Source organism: Sminthopsis crassicaudata, chromosome 1 (genome assembly GCF_048593235.1).
Source record: "Sminthopsis crassicaudata isolate SCR6 chromosome 1, ASM4859323v1, whole genome shotgun sequence".
NCBI lineage: Eukaryota > Metazoa > Chordata > Mammalia > Dasyuromorphia > Dasyuridae > Sminthopsis > Sminthopsis crassicaudata.
The window spans coordinates 436,178,678-436,198,832 of NC_133617.1; the positions used below are offsets into that span (position 1 = coordinate 436,178,678).

Genomic DNA, 20,155 nt, shown 5'->3' on the forward strand with positions numbered 1-20,155 from the left:
TGAACATGTCCAAGCTGAACATCATAATTTACACACACACACACACACACACACACACACAAAACTAGTAATATTCCTCCTGAAAATTCTGTTTTTAATAATGGCACAACCACCATTCTCCCAATTACTCATGTTCAATACCTTAATGTCTTTAATGTCTCTTCCTTACCACAATCAACTAAAAACCCCTGTGTATTCTACTTCCAAAATCTCTCCCATTGCCTTCTTTCTATTCTGCTGCCATTTCATTTTGGACCTTGGTTACCCCTCAACAGAGATATTAGAACCTCCTGGCCTTCCTAGCTCTAATTTTTCCTACAAATTATAAATAATTAAGCTTCCTAAAATATAGCTCTGAGTATTCCACCCATTCCAATAGCTCCCCTATTCCACCCCTATCAACTTGAAAATTTTCAGTCACATTCCACTATTTAATAAATATATTCCAAATCCCTGAACCTAACTTAAAATTAAGTATTTATTTTAAGAAATTATCCCACTATATGAAATTGAATTTAAGCCTACAACTCTGCCAACTTGTAATAACACTAAGGGATAGTAAAAGATTAAGATATTCCCCCTTGTGAGAACAAAAGATGGGAGCTTACTAGCTCACCAATCTTAAATCCAATTTATTTATTATATTATTATGTTATATTTATTAAATTCTATCAAATTTAAACTAAAATCAAAAATTATATAATGGAAAGAGCCCTGGACAAACAGCCTGGATTTGAATCCAGGCTTAACCATTTTCTCTATTATATAATTTTGGATAATTCAACTTCTCTGAAACCTCACTTTCCACCTCAGCAAAAATGGGATAAAAATGTCAGACTGTCTACCACACAGGAGGGTTAAAGGGATTAAAGAAAATTATGTAAAAAGTCCTTTTGGATGATAAAACATAAGACATATGTTAGCTGCTATTGCTAGCAAAAATATTAGGGATGTTAATAATGCACACAACCTGTCTCTTACTCTTTAATTTCTGACTAGAGTAGGAAACTGTCAAGGAAATAAAAGCCATTCTCACTTTTAAAGAAAATAGCTTCCTGACCTAAAAGCCTTTGAGGTGTGTCCAAAGAGCCAGACCTGCAAAGCACCTCCTGAGAGTGTGCTTCAAAAGTTCTTGGCTACCCAGTTACCTCAGTCTAATTTTGTCTGCCAACAGCATGTGGATGTAGCGCTCCAAGGAGTGTTCGTTGAGGGCACAACGCAGCCAAGCTCGCCCTCTTCCCACATCTGTGCTGATGTTTCTCAGGGAGTAGAAGCGTTGCAGTTCATGCTTATTCAGGACTTCCTTCACATAGTACCAAAACACAGGTTCTGCAAAAGGTAAAGGACCAAAGGTAAAGGTAAAGGACCATCAACACTAATGATGCCTAGAAACATGTCAGGTATATTCATCCTCCTGTGGGACTTGGGTCATTTCAACTACATATTAACATCAACTGTATAATTAGCCCAATCACACCTAGGGGAATTATTTCCACAGAATGCTTCTCTTTAAGGAGAAGACTGGTCAGAAGGAATTTGTCATGTATAATACCCAGACTACTCAGCCAAAAAGTTGTTTTTAAATACACCTGATAAACCATCTGTTCATCCATCAAATGATTCCATCCAGCATAGCCAGTCTTTCTAGAAATTGTAATCACCCACTCTTGACCTTGAATGCAGGTAAAACATTTCCCAGTATGTTCTCACCCTTCAATTTAAGAAATTGCTTACTGCTACACAATTTTTCTATAGTTTGTCATCACCAGTGCTTGAGATAATAACAATTATCCCAAGAGGATTCCTTTGCCACTGCCAAATATATGCAGTATATTCAAAGTTCAGTTCACCCACCACTTAAATTCATGTAGAATCCAAAATTTTCTTTAGAAACTATGATATCATACACATTGCTGTATCTTGTATTTAAAAGTTGAATTAATTCCAAAGTGGGCAAAGATTTATTGACGACCAGGACCTCTGAAATTTCACTTCCAAGGAATAAAATGAGAAAGACAGAAAGAGGGAAGGAGAAAGAAAGGGAGAAAAAGAGACAGTTTCAGAGACAGAAGCATTTTTAATGCAGTTTGGTTGACAGTGAAGGTCTTTCCAAAGCAGATAATACTCTCCAAGTTAGTTTAATTAAAAACATATGATATCTGAAAAACTGAAAGAGTGACTCTAAGTCTGGTATAGATAGTAATCTATTAGTGGAGTACCTCCAACATGTCCACCACTCTCAAAGCTACAAAAGAAAGAAAACCCCACCACTCATCATTCCCATAAAGGGAAGTAAATCAGATACTCCCACTTCAAAGGAAATATACTGAGAACAAGTTTATAACACTATATCATAATATACTATAGTGTCAGCAGTTAATGAGTCCAATGATCAAATTCTAATCCAAATACAAAGGGCTGAAATGCACAGAAAGATTGACAAAATAGACCTTCCTCTGAGGGTTCATAGATATTATCTTAAAATATATGGTATTCTACAAAAAGAAAATAGTTTCAACCCCCATGCCAGACTTAGGGGGCAGAAATGAGATCACATACATTTAATTTCTGCATTGTCCATAGTACACTGTCTTGTACATGGTATGAGCTCAGTCAAAACAAATCACTTTTTAAAGTTCATTTTATAATTTTATAGTTTCATTTTACAGTTACAATATAAGTGTCATTTTATTTGATTTCATTTTTTGAAATTTAGGTGACTATTTACTTTAGTGGATACTGATTTATACAGTTTATTCTGTTTACATAGAGAATACAAAACTGTTCCTCCTTTCTGATTGACCATTCAACAAAAAACCATACCTAGTAATTATAAAAACTTAAGCATATTACATATTCATAGATAGATAGATATGCCTCAATATAAAAAGAACATAATATCAAGGAAAATATGAAGAAATATGAAGAAAATATGAACAGCACAATTGAAATCCCTACCAACATCTTACCAATCCTTAATAAAACTCAAGATCAAGATATACAGCAGAACATTTCCCAAATTAACAAATATGGGATGTTTTTAATCTTTGTATATGTTTTCTCCTTCATTAAAAAATAATAATAATCTTTCCTTACTACAAATTACTTACTTGTTTCTTTCTATCCATTCAGTTTTGGTAACCTTCCAAAAAGTTATTTTTCATTCAAATTAGCATGTATATATCCTTTTAAAAATGTGATTTTTAGGGAAATGATTAATGGGAAAAGCTTTTAAAAGCTATGTTTGAGGGGAAAAAAATAAGAATTTTGTCCACTAAAAAGTCAATCAGTGATCTGAGAAGTAGCTTCATAGGGTGCAGATACCCTGAATAAGAGCTAACCCAGTGAAGCCTGAAGTTCATGAGTTTTCCTCTCCCATGAACTTCTTGACAGGTTCCCAAAAAGTGAATGCCCATAGTTATTGAGTATGCAGTAGTCAAGGAACCAAATCTATTTTAATGTATATTACATTATTTATTTGTTTGCTACTAGAACTAATATTTTAATATTATTAGTATATACTTTTCATATTCATATTAATATTAGCACAGTAATTATTGATATAATAACATTATCTTGTATTTTATGATTGAATAAAAATTATTTTAAGATAAAAAAAAATTAGCATGCATACTTTACAATTATTGACCCTTTTTTCCCCCATTTTAATATAATTTTTTGAGAAAACAGAGAATAGAATTCCTTTCTTCTTGTTAGCAACTTTATTTCCAAGTTAAAAAAAGGATTAAAAGAAACATAAATTCTTAAATGCCAATTTAAATGTCCTTGTCTTCATTGATCTAGATATTTGCTTTCCTGTATACCTAGAGAATAGTTATTAGCTTTCATCTCTTGGGCACCTCTGGGTTTTATCACTGACTCCCAGCTCCATCTGTTCAAGGTTGCTATTCAAAGAAAATGCATTTATTAATTTTTCTTACCAAAGCTATTCTAGGCTTCTGTCCCATGAGTAATATCCTTCTATCATATGACTTTGAAATGTCTTCTTCTATATTATTATTCTGTAAGAAATGACCAATAGGAGGAATACAGAGAGGCTTGGAGAGACTTACATCAACTGATGCTGAGTGAAATGAGCAGAACTAGGAGATCATTATACACTTCAACAATGATACTGTATGAGGATATATTCTGATGGAAGTGGATATCTTCAACATAGAGAAGAGCTAATCTAATTCCAATTAATTGATCAATGATGGACAGAATCAGCTACACCCAGAAAAGGAACATTGGGAAATGTGTGTAAACTGTGAGCATTTTTTTGTTGTTGTTGTTTTTCTTCCCAGATTATTTTTACCTTCCGAATACAATTCTTCCTTTGCAACAACAACAACAAAATTTGGTTCTGCACATATATATTGTACCTAGGATATACTATAAGATATTTAATATGTATGGGAATGCCTGCCATCTAGGGGAGGGGGTAGAGGGAAGGAGGGGAAAAATTCAGAACAGAAGGGAGTACAAGGGATAATGTTGTAAAAAAAAAAAAAAAAAAAAAAAAAAAATTACCTATGCATATGTACTGTCAAAAAAAATGTTATAATTATAAAATTAATAAAAAAGAAAGAAAGAAAGAAAGAAATGTCTTCCTCTAATGTATTTGCATTTCATTCTTAGCTATTTATTCAATTTGTTCCTTCTCCCCCTTAGTAAATGATTACTCCAATTTCAAGTAGATTTTTCAAAATGCTTTATAGGCATTTTTTTATATAACAATCAGTTTCAAATAAACTCTTCCCCATATGTTCATCATTATTAAAAAAAAAAAAAAGTTCTCAATCATTTTATATAGCAACATCAAAAACATAAGTGTGTAACACTCTGCATCTATAATATATTACTTCCTCAAGAAAAGGAATTAAGTTCCAAAATCAGTCCTTTGGAACCAATACAAGTCATTACATTTGAACAATACTGTAGTCATTGTGTATTTAGTTTTCTTGATTTTACTTTTCTTTCACTATGCAATAGTTGATACAAGTCTTCCCATATTTCTCTAAATTCTTTATATCTGTCATTCCTTATACCATAATAATGTACCACAATAGTCATATATCACAATTTGTTCAACTATTCTCCAATAAATGGGCACTTGGCCTACTTATACTTTTTTGCAAGTATAAAAAGTATAATTTTAAATTTATTTTCAAATAACATTTTACTTGTATCTCCTCGTATTATATCTCTACTACTGAGATCATAGAGTTTGAAGGATGAAGAGTTTGAAAACTTTCTTCACAAGATTCTAAAATATTTTAAATAACTATAGGGTTAATTTATAGCTTCAAAAAAAAATGTACATCCTACAGCTACTCTAATGTTAACTCTATTTTTTACTAACATTCCCAGTTTGATATATATGATACCACCTCGTAATTATTTTAATTTTCATTTCTCTTATAATTAATGCTTTGGAGCATTTTTTCATTCTGTTGTTTATAATTTATACATTTTATTTTTAAAACTATTTACTAATATACCGAGACCATTTATTAGATAATGAATGGCTCTAAAAATATTTTTATGCCAATTCCCTACAGATTCTGGACTTTTGTCAATATTGTTTGATGGAAAAATTGTTCCCCAATCTTTAAATTTTTCTATTTTTTTCTAGCTGCATTTGATTCTGTTCATGGAAAAACTTTTAATAAATAAAAATAACTAATTTTTTATAATGTGATCATATGGAGCTTATTGTGGAATATCAGTAGGATAAGATACTAGTCTAAAACTCACCTTCCACCAAACTACCTTCCAGTTTTTCCAGCAAGAGGGCTGAATGAATCCTCTCTCTCCATTAGAACTGATTTTTGGTTTACTATTTTTCTTATATCGCATTAAGTGCCAACTATGAACAGAGCTCTGTGACTAGGTGAGAGGCAAGATAAAAAAAAATTCAATATACAACCTTTGCAACAATGAAATTTATATTACCAAAATATTATATATAAATATTATAAAATCTTATAATTAATATATATATATATATAAAATATTTCAAACTGCCATATATCAGTTAATAAGCATGTTTAAGTTCCTATTAACTATGTGCCAGACACTATGGTAAGTTCTGGGGATATAAGAAAGGCATAAGATAGTCTCTTTCTCTCAAAAAGCTCCCAATTGATTGGATATTATTATCTTCATTTTACAGGTAAAGAAATTGAAGTCATCAAAGGATATGAACAGACAATTTTCAGATGATGAAATTAAAACTATTTCCACTCATATGAAAGAGTGTTCCAAATCACTATTGATCAGAGAAATGCAAATTAAGACAACTCTGAGGTATCATTACACACCTGTCAGATTGGCTAAGATGACAGGAACAAATAACAATGAATGTTGGAGGGGCTGTGGGAAAACTGGGACACTGATGCATTGTTGGTGGAGTTGTGAAAGAATCCGGCCATTCTGGAGAGCAATTTGGAATTATGCCCAAAAAGTTATCAAAATGTGCATACCCATTGACCCAGCCATACTACTACTGGGCTTATACCCCAAGGAACTACTAAAGAAGGGAAAGGGACCTGTATGTGCCAAAATGTTTGTGGCAGCCCTTTTCATAGTGGCTAGAAGCTGGAAGATGAATGGATGTCCATCAATTGGAGAATGGTTGGGTAAACTATGGTATATGAATGTTATGGAATATTATTATTCTATAAGAAATGACCAACAGGAGAAATACAGAGAGGCTTGGAGAGACTTACATCAACTGATGCTGAGTGAAACGAGCAGAACCAGAAGATCATTATACACTTCAACAATGATACTGTACGAGGATGTATGCTGATGGAAGAGGATTTCTTCAACATAGAGAAGAGCTAATCCAATTCCAATTGATTAATGATGGACAGAACCAGCTACATCCAGAAAAGGAACACTGGGAAATGAATGTAAACTGTTATTTTTACCTTCTGAATCCAATTCTTCCTGTGCAACAAAAAATTCGGTTCTACACACATATATTGTATCTAGAATATACTGTAATATATTTAACATATATAAGACTGCTTGCCATCTGGGGGAGGGGGTTGGGGGAGGAAGGGAAAAAATCTGAATAGAAGTAAGTGCAAGGGATAATGTTGTAAAAAATTACCCATGCATATGTACTGTCAAAAAAATGTTATAATTATAAAATAAAATTAAAATTAAAAAAGAAAAAAAAAAAAAAGAAATTGAAGTCCAGAGTGGCCTTGTAACTTGGCCATGTTCACACAACTAATAAATATCAATGTAGGATTTAAACCAAAGTCTCGCTTTATTTAATTTTTACTTAACTTTATTTATTTATTTATTTAATGAAAAATTTTTATGCAATTAATTAATTAATTAATTTAGTGTTTATTTAATAAATTTACTTTTTTTATTTATTTATTTAATAAATAAACATTTTTTAACTCTGGGAATTAAAAAAAAAAAAAAAAAAAAAACAAAAGGCAGTCCCTGCCCTTAAGAGCTGACAACTTAATTAGGGAAACAACATTCAAGTTATATAAAAGATAAACTGGATATAACTAACAGAAATTTAGAGGGGTTGGGGAAGGCTTCCTGGAGAAGAAGAGGTTGGGGATTTGAGGTCACAGTAGGCAGAAAGCAGAGAAGATGAAAGAGAATTATAAGCACAGGCAACAGCTAGAAAAAATGTTCAAAGCCCCAGAGATGGAGTGTCTTAATGGTAAAATAGTGAGAAGCCACTGTCACAAGACAGAAGAGTACATATTAGAGAAGAAGGTATAAGAAGACTGGAAAGGTAAGATGGGGCTAAATTATGAAGGGCTTTGAATGCCCAACTGAGCATTTTGTCTCTACCTAGAGGCAAGAGGGAGCCATGAAAGTTTACTAAGTAAAAGGGTGAAATGATAAGGCTTTCCTTTTAGTTTTTTAATTTTTTATTGAAGCTCTTTATTTTTGAAACATATGCAAGAATAAATTTTTACCACTGACCCTTGTAAAACCTTTGCTCCAATTTCCTCCCCTTCCCCCTTCCCCTAGATGGCAAGTCATGAAATATATGTTAAACGTGATATATTGATATATATATATATATACATATATATATATATATATATATATATATCCAATATAGCCATAAATATTTATACAATTGTCAGATTTTCCTTTAAGGAAAATGACTTTAATAACTAAATGAAGGATGGACCTATCAGCAGACTACTCCCATAGTCCAGGTGTGAGGTGATAAGGCCTGAAATTGACAGGACTTGGAAATACACTGGATATGGGGAGTGAGAGAGAGTGAAAGTCTAGGGTCACCCCCAGGTTGTGAACTGAAAGACTGGGAAGATGGTCTTACCCTCTATGGCAATTGGGAAAGCAGAGGGAGGGAAAAGGTTGACGAGGAAAAATAATGACTTCAGTTTGGTGCACAATGACCTTAACATATCTACTGCATGGTAGAATTGTAAACTGATTTGACCCCATAATACCACTACTAGGTCTATAACCCAAAAACATCCCAAAAAATGGAGAAAAAGACCTATATATACAAAAATATTTATAATAGCTCCTTTTGTGGTTGCAAAGAATTAGAAACTGAGGTAATACTCATAAATTAGAAAATGGCTGAACAAATTATGGTATATGATTATGAGGAAAAACTATTGCACTATTAAAAAAAAACAAGGAGGATGCTATTGGGAAAACTGGGGGGAAAAAGCAAATTAACTTGATGCAAATTAAAGTGTGCAGATTCAAGAAATCAGAGTATAAAGTAACAGTAATAATATACAATAATAAATTGTAAATGACTTAGATATCCTCAGCAATACAATGATCAAAGACAACTCCTTAAGGACTTATGATGAAAAATGCTATTCACTTCCTGAGAAAGAACTAATGAGAGTCTGAATAGAGATCAAAGCAAACTTTTTTTTTTTAATGTTCTTTACTTTTCTTGCATATTTTTGGTCTGTGTTGTCTTTTGCAACATGGCTAATATGAAAATGTTTTTCAGGATAGCACATTTATAAATCTATGTCAAATTGCCTGCCTTTTCAATTAAAGGAAGAAGGAACAGAAGGAAGAAAAGAACAAATTGGATGCTCAATTTTTTTAAACTAATGTTAAAAGTTGTTTATTATATGTAATTGGAAAAAGATTTTTGAAAATTTAAAAGCCTGTCTAATAAATATCCAGAGAGAGACTGGAGCAAGATAGGGAAGAATTGAGAATCATTAGCATAGAGATAGTAACTAAATTCATGGAAGCTGATTAAGATAACCAAGTGAAGCAGTGCAGAAAGCAAAGAAAAGAGGGCCCAGGAGAGAATCCTGAGAGTCACCTAAGACTCTCTAAGGCACATGAAACTTGGGTTTTATGATGTGTTGTTTCTATGGAATAGGGACAGAGGCAGGGTGTAAGGGAAAGAAAACTTTACCTGTAGTCTGAAGGCCCAAATCTGAATATTGATATTGCTATATCTTCCCTATGTAATCTAAGTCATTTCATTCATTTAGACTTTTTCCTCATCTGTAATATATGAAAAGTGAGCTAAGTAATCTCTAAAATCACTTCCAACACATGATACAAGATACCAACTCCCCATTAGATTTCATAAGTTCTACCACACCAGGGATTTTGCCTTACTTTATTAACTTAAATTCACATTAAATTCAACAGTTCCTAGCACAGTGCTTAAATGAATTAGGCACTGAATAAATACTGAATGAATATATTAGTTTAACATGGCATAAACAATCATCAAACAAAATGGCATAGAGGGACATTAAGGGGAAGCAAAACAAGTGACAGGAGGACCAACATGGAAAATTTTATTACCAATTGGGAAGATGAAATGAGGAAACATGTTCAAAGAGTTTAAATAATTAGCAAATGGTGGGCAGTATTAGTAGGACTAGAATCCAAGTTTCCTGACTCCAAGGCAAAGGTTCTTTCTACAACACCATTCTACTTCTCATTAAACCTTGATCAAACAAATAAATATACAGTAATTTCAAATTCTGATAGAACTCTAAAATATTGAAGCGCTAATATATATAACCAAAATTTATATTCATATTAAACATATTAGAACCCTGTTGTAGTATGGGCACCTTTATTAAGTAGAATAGATATTGATTCATCCACTGGATTTTAAATATGGGAAAAATCACTAAGATGATATAATCTGAGCTTCTTATTTTATATGATCAGAAAGTGAAATCTAGAATGGGTATGAAGTTTATGAAACTAGAAGGGTTTAAACCTTAGGTTTAAATCTAGTCTTTTGCATATTGTATTAGCTGAACTGAACCAAAGGTTCCAATATTCTTTCCATTACACCATAAAACTACACTATACTTCTATAACTGCATTAGTAAAAAGCCCAACAAAAGTTAATTCTTCTTTTAGTAACCTTATAAATGGATACCATTTTGCCTCATTTTAAGAAAAAGTTGAAATCTCCCCTACCACAAACTCTTAAAAACAAGCAAAAATTGCTCATTTGAGTTTCATTTCCCTTTATTGTCCCCAATTCACCATCTGCTAACAATAACAAGTCTAAAATGTCCAAACTACTACAGCAAAGTAAGTGGCCTAAAGAGTTCCTGGATGAATTACTAAATCCTAAGCAATCCTACACTTGTGATGGAATTTGTATCTTGAATTCATCTTTTACACATTTAAAGATTTTCATTATAGTTCCAATAGCCATACTTTCAAGATTATTCCCCAAGAATTTTTTGTGTTTTCAAAACAGAAATTTTAAAAGAGAACTGAAATTATTAAGGGAACAGGGTACAACAGCAACAAAAAAGGAGACTTCCTCTTTCGATCAAAAAAGATCTACTGATCTAACTTTCCAACATAAGCAGATTATCCAGAACTTAGCATGTTTTCTTTTTTTTTAAATTGAAAAAAATTTTTTTTTAAAAATCTCTAAAAGGGGGCAGCTAGGTGGCGCAGTGGGATAGAGCACCAGCCCTGAATTCAGGAGAACCTGAGTTCAAATCTGATCTCAGACACTTAACACTTCCTGGCTGTGTTACCCTATACAAGTCACTTAACCCCAGACTCAGGGGGAAAAAAAAAAAAAAAAAAGTATATATATATAAAATAAACAATATTTTACCTGGGGTTTTTTTTTTCCTGTCATTCTTTTGCTAATCCATTTGAATGTATTGATGTTTGTCTCTGTTCTTGTATCTGAAACCCCATCAAATAAAATATGCTATAAAAACCACATCTGACATCCTAGATAAGACCCAAGGAACAGAGAGGACTTAAACCTTCTAAAGAAGCTAAATATCAAAAAATAAGGCTAAAATTAAGAACTTGCTCAATTAAGGTCAAATTTACACTTTATTGATCTAAAATCTAAAAACAAAAGTAAAAAAGTCCTCTATGTACAAAAATATTTATGGTAGCTCTTTTTGTATTGGCAAATAAAAGGACACTAAGTAAAGGTCCATCAACTGGGAATGGCTAAACAAATTATGGTATACGAATGTAAAGGAATGTTATTATTTTATAAGAAATGAAGAAAAACAGTTTTAGGAAAACTTGGGAAGATTGAAATGTTGAAGAGAGAAAATGAAGAAAAAAAAATGACAATTGAAATTTTTAAGTTTTTATAACAATTTTAATATAAACAAACATAAAGTTTACCCTCAAAAATAGATCTCCAATTTATCTATCTTTTAGATTTACTAATATTACTCTCCTTCATGATTATTATATTCTGATCAAAGTGGCCGGCTAGCTATTCCCTGCAGTCTGCATTCCACCTCATTGCCTTTGCCCAGACCTCTCCTATGCCAAGAATGCATTCCTTCTTCACGTTTGGCTTTCAAAATTGTGGGTTTCCTTCAAAGCTCAACTCAGGAGCTTTTTTCGTATGTTGTCTCCATTCTCTCTTTCCTGCCCTCTCTCACTCAGAATTATTAATAATCTTTTCCTCCTTAAACTGTCTTGTACATACTTATCTGTGTTTATGTTGTAACTCTCAATATGTAATCAAAGTCCCAGAAAACTAGACTGCTTCATATTCCATTGTCTAGCTTAAAAGCTTGAACATAGTAGATTGATAAATATGTGTTAAGGTGTATCAATGGACCAAGTAGATCAGTTTCTATAATTTTATGATTTAATAAAATAAAATAAGTATGTAAATAAAAATAAAATAAAATTTTAAATATTGCTAAACATATTTAGACTATGGAGTTCAAGAAAGAATAAAAGCTACTGGCATTTTAGAAAATAGTTACAAGTGCTTTCATATCGATCATCTCATTTAATCTTCACAAGAATGTATTATCTCCATCTAACTAATGACAAAACTGGAGATTCAGAAGGGATGATTAATTTGCCCCAGATCACACAGCCAAAAAAAGAGCTAGCCTCTAGCCCTGATGTTTTCCATATCACCACAGTAACTTTCAGAAGCCAGCATCTAAGAAACATGTTCTTCTCATCAAAAAAGGGTCCACACTCTACAACTATTTAGCCACTTTGCTTTTTCGTCTGCATTTATAGCTCTTTAAAAACTTACTTGAATGTGGTTCTAAACTATTGTACTTAAAATGCATTTCATCAGGGTCAAAAATAATTTCTTTGATATGTTCTTAACATTATTAATATTAATAATTAATTTTAATATGACCTTTGAAAATGATATCAATGTTTTGAATTGCAGCTAATAATGAACAACCATAAACAATATGAAATAAAAGAACACTCAATTCTCAGGAGTGCTAACATAATACTCGATTTTAGCATTGTTTTTATTTTCTCAAATTGTATCCTATTCTCCTTTCAGCAGAACTGAAAAGGCTTTGTTTTTCCAACCCAGTCTCTGCTGAGTGATCTTAGTACAAAGAAATATCTTGTGTAAAGAATCACAATGTTCCAACTTCTGCTTTCCTCAGAATAGCCTTAGAACATCCTCTATTTATCGTGTAGATCTTACTAACAGAAATTTCTCCTTTAACAATTAATACAATTTCAGGACCTATCTTATCTCAACAACTGCACCCACCTCCTGGTAAAAGTTAAAGCAGATGATATGTCTAACCGATAAGAATTTACCAAGGAAAACCCAGTCATACTGTGAAACCTCTGGGTCTTTAGTAATGGAAAACTCCTAATTATTTCATCTCCTTGGTTGAATCAAAATCATCTATGACTATTATTCCAAAGACATGTGCCTTTAAAAACTACTTTTTCTTTAAGTATGTCACCTACTTTTTTACTGCTAACACCAATGCTATATAAGAGAAAGAATGGGATAGTATCTATCGCTGAATTATGGAGAAGTAACCTTATATTTCACCAGCAAATAAATAATTCTGAGAGTAATCAAATCATTCATCGGTGAAGGCTCCACTCAACACAAAAGTCCTCCATTTCTAGAGACATAGCTTAAATCCTAACAAGGTTCCAAATTACAATAAATTGGGTGAACTTGAGCTGGTCCTTAAAAAGAATATGGTGCAATATACCTGCCCAATCTATTCCAGAAGGCTTTAAAGGAGATATGATGTATATCTTTTGGGTAAATGCTTTACTTCACAAAAGCCAAATATGACATATCCTAATTTGTGGTGTCTCTAGCTGAGATTTCCTCACTGGGGAAGTTTCAAACACTCCAATAAACTGTAAAATCCCACTAGAGAATATTTCCTCCAGCAATGAAGACTGCAATTTGCCTACACCTGTCCATCCTATGAGAATTGTTCATGTAATTCCACAAATCTTATTCAAGGGGACTTGCTTGGCATATTGGGAGTTCTCTTTTAGTCTCTTAACACTGTCCAGATAACAGTGGTGCACATGGGATGTCCTTTGCTTATCCTATGTGACTTGTCTGTGTTTTTTCTAGTCATACTTTCCTCTGAAATCCTTTACATCATTTCTCCTGAATAATTTCTCATAAGTGATGTGATGTAACCTCTTTACACTAACCACTTCATTGCCCTTTGAGTGATAAGCAACTTTAATTTCTCAGTCTGTAGTACACTTGTGATTTCAAATTTTACATCATCAGAAGAATAATGTTAGGGGGGAAAAAAAAGATAGTGCTTTATTTCAGGAAGAAGCTTGCTATCATTAAAAGAGCTGTGCAAATTATCAAAGACAATTTAGGGAGCAGAGCCAAGATGGTGGAGGGGAGACAAGACTTTACCTGAGCTCTCCCCATGACCCTCAAATTAATAGCAAATCCAGCCTCTGAACTGGTTTTGGAGTGACAGAATCCACAAATATTTGGAGTGTAACAAATTTCTAGCAGAAGATATTTTGGAAGAATTTTAGAAAAGGCATGTTTCAATCAGGCAGGGCCCGAGCACAGGCACAGCGCAGAGATTTGGGGCAAAACGGGCCCCTGGGGAATCTGTGGAGAGGAATCTACAGCAGTGTTGGCTACTCTGCTCTGGTTGCAAGCCAGTGGATCAGCAGACTAGTTATAATACATTTAAAACAAACACAAAAGGCAAATAGCAAGCCCCTAACAGCCAGAGTTCCACTGGACCTGGCCATACCCACCCAGCAGAAGAAATTAGTGCTGACGCAGTGCAGCCACTGTTGCCTACCGAAGAAGCTGGGACAATCTCCCCTTTGCCCTAAAAGCAGATCCCAACCTTTTAAAAAAAAATGAGTCAAAAATCAAAAAAAGCTTCCATCATAGATAATTTTTATGCAGAAAAAGAATAACAGATATCAAACCCTGAGGAGACTAAAAGCAGATCATCTCTAGATGAAGTCCAAAGGGTGTTGTGAGTTGGTTCCCATCTCACAAGGCTCTCTTATAAGAATTCAAAAAGGATCTTAAAAGAGAGTTAGAAGAAAAATAAGGAAAGGAAATGAGAACTGTGCAAGAGGATTTAGAAAAAGAAACACAGAAATTATCTGAAGAAAACTCTTTACAAACTCTTTACTTAGTGAAATGGAAAAAGCATATAACTCCTTACAAAATAGATTTGACAAAATGGAAAAAGAAAACAATACCTTGAAAAAGAGAATTTGTGAAATGGAAAAAAAAATCCATTGAACAAAACAACTCATTTAAAAATTTAACTGATGGGGCAGCTAAGGGGTTCAAGTGAATAGAACACTGGCCATGAAGTCAGGAAGACATGAGTTCAAATCCAGCCTCAGACACTTAACACTTCCTAGCAGTGTAATCCTAAGCAAGTTGCTTAGCTCCAATTGCCTCAGAAAAAAATTCAATTGTCCAAATATAAAAGGGAGCTAAAAAAGGTAACTGAAGAAAATAATTCACTAAAAATTAGAACTGAACAAATGGAAATGAATGATTCAATGAAACAGCAAAAATAAGTCAAACAAAACCAAAAAAATGGATAGAAGAAAATATAAAATGCCTCATTGGAAAAACAATTGACCTGGAAAATAATAGGAGAGACAATCTAAGGATTATTGGACTTCCTGAAAACCATAATGAAAAAAAAAAAAAAGAGCCTAGACATCATCTGTCAGAAAATCATTAAGGAAAATTTCCCTGATGTCCTAGAACCAGAAGATAAAATAGCCATTGAAAGAATTCACCAATTACCTCCTGAAAGAGACCCCAAAATGAAAAATCTAAGGAATATCAGAGCTAAATATCAGAATTATCGGGTCAAGGTGAAAATATTGCAAGCCGCCAGAAAGAAACAATCCAAATATTGAGGAGCCACAGTGAGGATTACCCAGGACCTAGCAGCTTCCACCTTAAAAGATAAAAGGGCCTGGAATCCAATATTACAAAATGCAAAGGAACTTGGATTGCTGCCAAGAATCAACTATTCAGCTAAGTTGAGCATTATCTTTCAGGGAAAAAGATCAACATTCAATGATTCAAATGAATTTCATTATTTCTGATTAAAAGACCAGAGCTAAACAAAAAGACAATCTAGAATCACCTGCTCCTCCTGATAAATTCTGAGCTCAGGTCATGATCCTTTTGCAGAGTCTATCTCAGAGACACATCTAACTAACATGTGCAGAGTCTCACTATGCCAAAAAATACATACTACTTGACATATACAAAGTCTTGAACATAGAAATAAACAAACAAAAAAAAATTAAAGATAAGACACAAAAGCAAAATAAACTAAAATATGAAACTAATATGAGCTAAAATGAAAATGAAAGAAAAAGGAACTGTGGATGATTCTAATCAAAAACATTATGTCTGTTTATTTTAGTTTTATTTTTGTTTTAAAGGCAAACTTGTTCGCTGAGTTGGTTAAATACAAACACATTCCCTTATAAAGGAAATATACTCAGCAGCTGACAAAGAAATTAGATAAAATTCAATGCATAACTCATTCAATGCAACACTGGCAGAAAATGAAAAGTCAAAATTTGAATTCACTTGTTCTAAGTACATGAATTTATAAGACAGCATGCCCTTTCTTTACCTCTATTCCTATCCCACAGAAACTAGCTAGTGATATGGATTCTATATTGTCAAGAGTAATCTTTTCAAATCAACATTCATCTGTAAAACAAAGAAGTGAGATTTGAGAGATTCCTCAGGTATGTTCCAAGCTACCATTATATAACTTACTCAGGTTTTCTATCTTCAGAACTTACTATTAAAAGACACAGAGCATCCTCTTTTCTTGATCAAAATAATAATTCATTATTATCACTTCCAATCTAGCAAATTTAATTGAAACTGTATAGAAGAGACTAAGCACTAATATATTTTAATGCTACTTTATTGAACCCTGTTTGGTTCACATGTCAGTCTTCTCTTCCTATCTAAAATTCACATTCAGTAAGTGTAGAGACCACTATTCCTATTTCTCTCATATTTTTAATGCATCTCACATTAGACACAAAACAGATCCTCAATAAATATTAGTCAGTAAATTTTGGAGAATAATTTTAAATTACAAACTTCTAGAGAATAAGGATTCTTCTCTGTCTCATCCTTATTGTTGTTCATTCTTCATACTCAAAGAAGACTGATAACATCAGAATACTGAGGTGAAGATATAGTATATTCAACTGTGGTTCATTAATCCAATATGAGCTTGGAAGGCTCTTCAATAGGTCAGGATCAAATAGTCCACATGACCATTTGGGATAGAGATGTCTCTAGATTTGTGCTTCTCATGTTTCTTTACGGCTACTGCAATTCTGCTTTGCTCACCAAGCACTGCAATTTCTTTGATGTGGGATGCCACACTGGGCAGTCCTGTGCTATTGTCATCCATGTCTCACACATGTCTCACAGAGAAACCTTGAGAGTGTCTTTGTACCACATCTTCCAACCATGTTCCATGTGAACACTTGCCTTGTTTCCATAAAACAGTCTTTTAGGTAAATGTATATAGAACATTTAGACTAAGTGCCTATCCTAATACTCTGCCTACAAGCTTAATAAATATCCATTATTTACTACACAAGATCATAAATATATACATAATACATAATCACTTAAGTATCTCCAAAACTACATTTCTGTTCACTTTTTCCTACCTGTATGTTCATAATATACAATGTGTTCTATATACAATCCCTGTTCAACAGGAACTTTATTGTAAAAACACAAAATATGGCTATGGGATAAAGCAAAAGACAACAGAGTCCCATAAATTTACGTACTTCAGAAAAGCTTAATTTCTAAATTTGTTACTTTCTACAGAAGTACTATGATGAATGTGCAGTTAGTGATGTTTTATTGAAGAACTTTCTTAGTTCCTGACCTTAACTATCATAAATAAATGTACTGTATCTCACTCACCAAAAAACAAACAAAGCACCTATGTAGCAAAGCTTTATTAATTCAAAGACCATTATTCAGAATTTGTGTTCCTTTGAACACAGATTAGGCTAAGTTTACCTTGGCTTATTTAATTAATCCTTTCTTAAAAGATAATAGAAACTTTATAATTATCAAGAAAAATTTAAAGTAATTTAAAACTTCAAGTACTTCAGAAGTACTATTTATATACAATTGACATGGTAATGTAAAGTCATTCTATTTCCTATAATAGGTCTGCTAAGGCCTTCAATGTATACTAATTGTCCAAAACAATTTTATTCAAATCTTTGGATTTGAATAACTAATGAAAGATAAACAGCATTTCTTTTTAAATTTTTTATAATTAATATATTTCATTAATTCAGACTGCTTTTGATCATAAGAAAGTTTGAATAATACTCAAGAAAAACATTAAGTTAATGCTATTTACTTCTCTGTATCTCTGTACCTCTCTGGCATAGTCAGATGAAGTCTAAAGATTGCCTTTTAATTATGTAAAATCAGACAAAGTAGATACTTAGACAACAAATATGCTGCTCAGTTGGCACAGTTATCTTTCTCCTCATAAGAGAAAAAAAAAAATCACCTTTCTTCTTTACCAACCTTCCCATTATTTAATTTCTCTTCAAGATTTCCTTCAATAACTTAATATATCCATGCAGTTTTTCTGACTGTATCTAAAAATACTTCAAAAAGTCTTCCCTTGATTGTTTCTATGACAGTCCCTGATACTACTATTTAGTGAAAACAATAAGTTTTCAAACTGTTTCTAATCACAGTTCTGATTCTACCTACTTCAATTACTCCATGAGTATAAATTAGTGAGGTTTTATTGAATGAACAATAGAAGAGATCAGATTTTATGCCCTGCATAGATAAATAACATTTAGCATATCCTGAATGTTTGATTAATATTCATTAAAGACAAGAATCATAAAAAGCATGTTGGCAAACTATCAAAAATATTTTCCTTTTTTCTAATTTGTTACAAAGCTACCAACATATGCTTATCAGAATAAAACAAAGATTACAACTTTGATAATTAATTAATCTATTTTTAATTAATGCATACAATACAGCTAGACTTTGATGGGCAAAGAGGAGAGATAAAATAGGGGTCAGAAATAGCTTTCAGAAATTGAACTCAGACTCTAATAGAATTAGGTAACTTCCCACATCCTGGTATAAAAATAAATGGTTGCATATGAATAGTGACTATGGTTGCATATGAATAGTGACTAGGTTCCTGCCCTGTTCCTGTAAACCCCTTTGCATTCATGTTTATTTTACCAAAAACTTTGCCTCAGAAATTCTGGTGCAAATAATCACAAGGTTGTTTCTTCTATTCCCAAGAATAAAAGGAAGAAAGGAGGAAGGGGGAAAGAGGTAGAGAAGGTTGGGGAATTATCATATTCCTCCAAAACAATATAAAGTCTTAAATTAGATGTTCTCTTATAACAAGAAACCTGGTGTTGGAAGTACTTATTCTTTATTATAAAAATCATAGACTTCTAGAGGTAGATAAAATAATATGAAAGAGCAAATATAGGATCAATCAAAAATTTAACTATGTGTTAAACAATGGGATACAAATACAAAATTATTCTGTTATTGCATTCCACCTACCCACATTCAATCAGTGCTACAAGTAGACTTCTTATCAGACTGAATCAAGAATATAACATGACTAAGAGTCTCCTGTAAAAAGTCCTAAAAAAATTATTTTGATCCCTCAAATCAACCAGTATCCACGCTACCCCCATCTACTCAGAGTTGCATCTCATGGCCTCATAAAAATAACACAAAAAATGGGAAAGGGGGATAGGAAACACCTATATAATATCTTGTTATTATTGTTCGTCCTTCATTTTTAAAAAAGGAGCAGTAACACCATGAAGTGATGCTTTGACTTGCTTGGAAATGGATTTAAGTGAGGCAAAGCTGCACAAAGCTATCAGCCTTACTCTCCTCCCTTCCTGAATCCAGTGGCAGGATAAAAGTCAAAATGACTGAAAATTGCCAAGGATCCAATGGATAACCATGATGTATTAGATATCTGACCAAGCTCCACAATTTCTACTTTAGCTGCCTTTATGGACATTGGAACAAATTGTTCTCATTTACCCATTCACCAGAGAAAGTCGTCATATGCTTTGGGTGGAGGTTCCCCTAATTCACCAATGAGTTTAAGGCCTCTCCTTTATCCTCAATCTGGTTAAGCCCATCTACCAAGACAGTTTTCCTAGAATGTAGCTGCTCTCAGTGCTGCAGATTCTTGAGCCACAGCTGAAAAGTGAATACCAGGTAGATATCAAAGATGATAAGCAGCCTTAAAAAGGGCTCAGTAAGCCCTCACAACAGAGGTACTAGTCCTATTTGACACCACATATGTCCTAC

At 32.8% G+C, this 20,155-nt stretch overlaps 1 protein-coding gene across 4 annotated transcripts in view; it reads right to left on the reverse strand.

The window, feature by feature from the left end:
• The window catches only part of SNX29 (sorting nexin 29), a 653,362-nt gene that overhangs the window by 582,655 nt on the left and 50,552 nt on the right, over positions 1-20,155 (reverse strand). For all 4 annotated transcript variants that reach the window (XM_074280586.1, XM_074280587.1, XM_074280588.1 and 1 more), the window contains exon 5: positions 1,149-1,329. In XM_074280586.1, coding sequence (XP_074136687.1) covers positions 1,149-1,329 — 181 coding nt within the window. The remainder of the gene's footprint in view (positions 1-1,148; positions 1,330-20,155) is intronic.